Source organism: Morone saxatilis, unplaced genomic scaffold (assembly GCF_004916995.1).
Source record: "Morone saxatilis isolate NCDOM2014 unplaced genomic scaffold, NCSU_SB_2.0 Contig20, whole genome shotgun sequence".
NCBI classification, from domain to species: domain Eukaryota; kingdom Metazoa; phylum Chordata; class Actinopteri; family Moronidae; genus Morone; species Morone saxatilis.
Window position 1 is genome coordinate 1,315,404 of NW_023339763.1, and position 6,147 is coordinate 1,321,550.

The following is a 6,147-nucleotide window of genomic DNA, read 5'->3' on the forward strand; positions in this document are numbered from 1 at the left end:
TGGGATATGGATTTGGTAATCCAATCCTAGAATCCAGATCAAATGTTGTTTTGTGGGTATTTCAGAACTCTAAAGATGGAGATTAGGATAGTTTTGATGCTAAAATCCTGATCCCACTGTAATAGGTGGATCCAGCATGTAAGGTTATTAACTAAAACTAAAGTAAAACCTGAAACAAGGTGTGAAAAAAAATGTTAGTTCACTGAAATAAAAACAAAAACTAGGCAAAATGTTATCTTGTACTACTGTCAAACCAGATGAATCCATCACATAGAACATTTTAAGTAAAACCCATTCTTGATCAAGTAGTTTTAGTCATTTTAAGGTGACACTGATTTAATGTTGTACATTTTATTTGTATTATGAAAATAAAATAGCTAGTAAAAAGTACTTAATTAGGAATGTTTTATGAACTGCAATGATTTTATCTCTATCTTGTTGTCTGTGTTTTGTATTTTGTTGTTTGTATGTTAATATAGACCTATGTGTCTGAAATAAAGTTACATTTAATTGAATTAATGTGCAACTTCACCACTAGATGCTATTAAATCTTAAACATTGGCCCTTTAAAAAGATCCTTTTCCCACTTTAAGCAACGCAGTCTCATCGGAACACGTTGTTTTCTGCTTTATTACAATCTGTCCATCACGTTTATCAGAATAATAAGACGAGCAGTCAGACTTTTAAACAAACCACATCTATACTTGTTTTTTACTTCGAAACGTTGATGTAGTTTGTGTGTTTGTGTTTTATCGCAGGGAGACGTGGGCCTTGCGATGGGAAAACTGTACGGGAACGATTTCAGCCAGACCACGATCTCTCGCTTCGAGGCTCTCAACCTCAGCTTCAAGAACATGTGCAAGCTCAAACCTCTGCTGGAGAAATGGCTGAGTGACGCAGGTATGACACAGTTTCAAAAATGTGGATGTGGATTTAAAGATTAAATAACTAAATAACTAAATAACTCTGGAAGGAAATTATTGCTGCTCCAATAATAGATATTGTAAACATTTTGAATGTGATATTCCTGTAGTGTCTGGTTAAGGTGCAGCTAAAGCCACTTTCAAAAGAGTAACAGTAAGATTTGAGAAGATCGATATCATGCTCATGTCTGAATCCTAAATATAAAGCTTCACTGTAAAAAAGGTAGTCATACTACTGTCTTCGCTCAATTCTTTACGTTTTAAGTCAAACTTTTAAGTTTTGAAACACATTTTAAAAAGTTTTGCTGACCTCTGATCTTTTGTTGAAATCATTTTCTTTTATTTGTTTTAAAAACAGAAAATTTCTGTATTTTAAAATGACTTAATTAACTGTTTAATCTCTTATGTGTTGGAATATTTCTTCCTTGAATCTTTTTATCAGCATTTTTCCAGAAATATTGAACTATTTCTTTAGAATTGACAGAAAGCTTGTGATTATGTTTAAAAGGCATATTATGCTCAATATGAGCTGTAATATCTTATTGAGACAAAGATATATTTTCTTAAAACCAGATACATTTTATAATGCAAAATATGCTTGACAAGATTATTTTTCTTTTTAGACAAAAATAATTGGAATAATTTCCCAGAAAAAAGTATTTTTTTTACTTGAGAGTGTACTGAAGTTCTCTATACATCCATGCTCAGTACCTGTGAGTATCAGCCCATTTCAGGCACCAAATATAATGAATGTTATGTTTGCGTTTACAATAGAAAACTCACCTTCTGACCCGATGAACAACCCTACCTCTCTGCCGCCCCTGATTGAGGGCTACGGACGCAAACGGAAAAAGAGGACAAGCATCGAAACGAACATCAAGATGACTCTGGAGAAACGTTTCCACGATGTGAGTTCAAGACTGGATCGATATTTAACGAGTTCTCGTAGCCTGTTCTGCTTTCATAGAATTTATCGTGTAGTGAAAATAAGTATAAGCAAATTATTACATATTATGATTTTATAAAAAGCAACATCCAGGAAGTGTTGCTTCATATTCCCACGCTACGTTTAAAGGAAGAAATCATGAACATTTTTGGTTTTCAGAACCCCAAGCCCAACTCTGAGGAGATAACCCTGATCTCAGAGCAGCTGTCCATGGAGAAGGAGGTGGTTCGAGTTTGGTTCTGTAATCGGCGTCAGAAGGAGAAGAGGATCTACTGCCCGGTGTCAAATTTATCCGTCAAATCGCACAGCTACAACTCCAGAATGGTTAGCTGTCTCTTTTTACCTTGAAATGTTGTTGTTTTTTAATAGTGGCAGGTTCAAAAGATCAATATCACTCTTGTGTTTTTGTGTTACGTCCAAAGTTGGAGTCAGGATGTTGTTAGCCTAGCTTAGCATAAAGACTGGAATCATGGGGGAAGATTCCTTGGACAATAAGCCCATTTTTGGTGGTGAACAGAAGTTTATGAAACTTACAGGTTTTGTTTAAGATAATCTTCACCAATGAACTCTACTTTTATGATTTTTGAAGCGTAAATGCGATCGCCAGAAGTAAAAAGCGAACTGCACCACCACTAAACTGCCAACTTGTGATTGAATCTTGTCATTAAAACCTACAAGTTGTGAGTTAGAAGAGTTTGCAAGAGTGCGAGTATAAACACAACAATGCTGTGAAGGTGGACGTTTAATGTCAACGACAACCTCTGTAGTCTCATTTAGTCGCTTGTTTAGCCACAAACCACCTTTTGTAAGACACATAAAAAGTTAAAGAATTCACAGGTGGGTCATTTACTGATGTATTTTATGTTGTAGAACAAAAATCTAACGAACAACCCATTAAATAAACCCACTGACATTGATCAGAGGAGCTAAAATTTTAACTCATTTCCAGGTTTTAGGACTATATTGTTGTAGCTTGAAGCACCTTCAAGAAACTTTTTCTGTTGATTCTGGCGACCCCTGTGGAAAGTGGTTGTGTTCCCGCCGTCTCTTTGTCTGATTTCAAGGAGAATCCGACCCGGTGGCACACATTAAGAATAACTACCGGTATATAGTAATATCCAATCTGATGTAGCTCATATGGAGGCGTCAGTATTAAACTGAGGCTGTTTCATAACCAGTTAAAAACTCCTTGCAGTACTTTAACTGCTTTCAGTGAAGTGTAACTTGTACCCTGACCATAGCTCCATATTTAACACACAAACATGGTCTGGAAAGAGACCATTAATTTAAAAAAGCTTCTGCAGGTTTTGCAAAGTTCAGTAAAGGTTCTCGTACCCTGAAACCATCCTCAGGCTTCTGAAACAAATAACTCTCATCGACCCTAACACTGATGGAAACACCTTTTTCCCTTGAGCACAGTTGATATTGAAATCAGACAGTTTCGGTTGGCATTGTGATACACTAAATATGGAAATTGTTGGTTATAAAGCAAATATATGTTACAGTTCTAATGCCAAGTTGGCTTCTTCTCATCTATTTTCTCACCGTTTCAGGCGTCAGTATCCAGATCCTACAGCCCTCTGGCTTCAGGCGGAGGCAAGTACAGTTTCTACATTCAACTACTGATTACGAGCCTCTCAGTACACTCTATTGTGACAAACACTGAGGATAGAAGTATGTTCATATTCAGTAATGTTTTGACCTTTTCCTTCCAGTTTCATCAAATTCCTCTCCGAACAGCGCAAGCCGCGAAGCTTCTCCAAACAGTCTGTCTGCTGTCTCCGCCTCTTTAACGTCTCAGGTCAACCAGGCTTCCTACAGCACACCAGGGTAAGAAACATCAACCTGAACACCCCTTGTTCACACACTGTAAAGATACGAGAACATGGAGCTCTGAAAATGTGTCAGCTGGTTATTAAAGGAACACTTTAATATTGTGTATTGGATCCTGTTTGTGGCCCACAGAGCATGCTCAGTAGAGTCCTTCTGGCCAAATTCCTGTCAGCTACCCACACACATAATAAAATAATGTAATCATACAGCTTTAATAGACTTCCCACATGTTATTGGAACCAAATGGATCAGATTCTGATCATAAAGGTGCTTTTATGGCCACTCCACATGGCTGCATGGTTGCAACCGTCGGTTCCAGCCAGCGCCGTGTTTTACATATGATAGGATACCGCTCTCTCTGTCCAATAAAGGCAAGAAAACTGCCCCCCAAAGATCTTTAAAAGGTCTTTTCGGGGGGTTTATGACCGATTTAGAGGTGCTCCTTTTTAAAAAATAATATTTTTTGTGTGCGTCACATGATGAATGTTAAAGATGCAATATTTGACAATACCAATCCTGGGGCTCTTAGTATGGACCATTGACAGTATATATGGTGGACAAAGCTTCCTGGTTTGTGAAGTTAAGTGTCTTAAACATGCAATCTATACTTCTATATAATGGCCAGCAGGGGGCAGATACCACACAGTGTTATGGAGAAATTACCTGACGTCTTACTTGATTTATTAGCTCAGTAAACAGTTCTCTCATGTCTTAAAGCTAAATATAAAGCTACAACCATGAGACAGATAGCTTAGCTTAGCATAACATAAAGACTGGAATCAGTGGGAAACTGCTAGCCTAGCAAAATCTGCCTACCAGCACCTCTTACTAACTAGCATTTGTGTCTTTTATTCATATGTGTTATTTATTATATTTATTTGCAAGAAACTAAATCTCCCATTTATTTAAAATAATTAACAAAATGTAATTGCTTGAATAAAGTTTCATGTATAAAGTGTTTAATCCTGTGATCCTCTCTTTCAGGACCTGGTACCGCGCATGGAACCCGGCTGCATATCATCACTGAGAAACACGAACTGTATCATATGAAGCTTCTCAAGATTGTTTTTGTTTGACACTGAAGACGTGACGCAGTAACACAATATGAGGCTATAAAACCTTAGACGGACCCATAAGACAAAGCAAGCAGCACGAGCAGAGGACTGGAGTCCCGACGGCCTCCAGCTGTTTGATTTGTGTTTGTGTGACTCTTTAGTCTGCGTACGTCAGCTGCAGAGACGAAGAACACACAGAAAAATACACACATGCAAAAAAACAACAAAAAAAGCACAGGTGATGACAGATGAAGACTCAATTAACCTTTTTGAATGTTGAAGGATTCACTGAGATTGTGAACCGAGATGTTCTTTACGCCATCTTCACACGGGGCTGCGACTATCTCAGTTGTTGCTGTTTATTATGTGTTTCTATGTTCATATTATAGTTTGTGTTTGTGTTGCCGAATTTGACGCAATCCTAACATTGCATACTGCTAGCCTGTCTATATGAATACCAGTTTAAAAAAGTTTGGACACACTTTCCCATTCACTTCAATGAGACAGCGCGTCCAACAGTTTGCACACTTGATGCTGATGAAGCAGATTAGCTTTTGGTTGTTGTTGTTTTGTTTTTTTCATGTTAAACTTACTAAATAATAACTAAGGATGTGTTTTTTTCTGAACTTAAACTTTGATTGTTGCTTATTTAGTCAATAATTTATAGAAATACTTAGATAGATTTTAAACCTTTAAACCTTCTGAAGCTTTAAACAAACATTTAGTGAACCAGGAAGTAGTTCGTATGACGTGTCGTACGACTGCCTCTAAAGTCAAAACTGTTTATAGCTCTTCTGAATGGCTGCATACGACTGCCCCCCAGACCTCCCTCCAAGAATAACTTTTGTATGACTTTATAGTTTCGGTGTGATGAATTGTAAAAATATGCAAACATTTTGGTGCAAACTTTTGGACAGTCTCTCCTCGAAGGCAATCATGTGATGCTCATTTGTACACACAAGAAGTGGGTTTGCGCCCCGTTCACACATACAAAAACTAGAGGAACCTGCAACCTGGAGGTCCAACCTTTTCCAGTCTTAAAGGTCCAGTGTGTAGCTGCTTCAAAAACACCTTGGCGAAGAAAATTTATTTAAGCTACGTAATTCCCTCATAGTCCAACATCTAGCTAGCTAGTTAATTTATTTACCGGCATAGTAAATGTTATCAAATCAGAAAGAAAGTGGTAAAACAGCCCAAAAGAAAATGTTTCTCGCAATGCATTTAAGATCTATAGTCAGAAATGTAATATAATATTCATAAATATATTTTCATTAGTGTATAATCACCTGAAAATAGGAATTGTTGTGTTTTTGTTACCTTAGAATTAGTTTTTATCTACAGAGGGCGCCAGTCCTCTTTTAGTACCTCCATATTTCTACAGTAGCCCAGA

The 6,147-nt window shown here is 37.2% G+C and overlaps 1 protein-coding gene across 1 annotated transcript in view; it reads left to right on the plus strand.

Moving 5' to 3' along the window:
• The window catches only part of pou2f3 (POU class 2 homeobox 3), a 12,105-nt gene extending 6,002 nt beyond the window's left edge, over positions 1-6,103 (plus strand). The window contains exons 7-12 of the mRNA XM_035666775.1: positions 759-900; positions 1,698-1,831; positions 2,029-2,193; positions 3,423-3,465; positions 3,585-3,699; positions 4,687-6,103. Coding sequence (XP_035522668.1) covers positions 759-900; positions 1,698-1,831; positions 2,029-2,193; positions 3,423-3,465; positions 3,585-3,699; positions 4,687-4,729 — 642 coding nt within the window. The 3' untranslated portion in view covers positions 4,730-6,103. The remainder of the gene's footprint in view (positions 1-758; positions 901-1,697; positions 1,832-2,028; positions 2,194-3,422; positions 3,466-3,584; positions 3,700-4,686) is intronic.
• Positions 6,104-6,147: the final 44 nt, after the last annotated feature.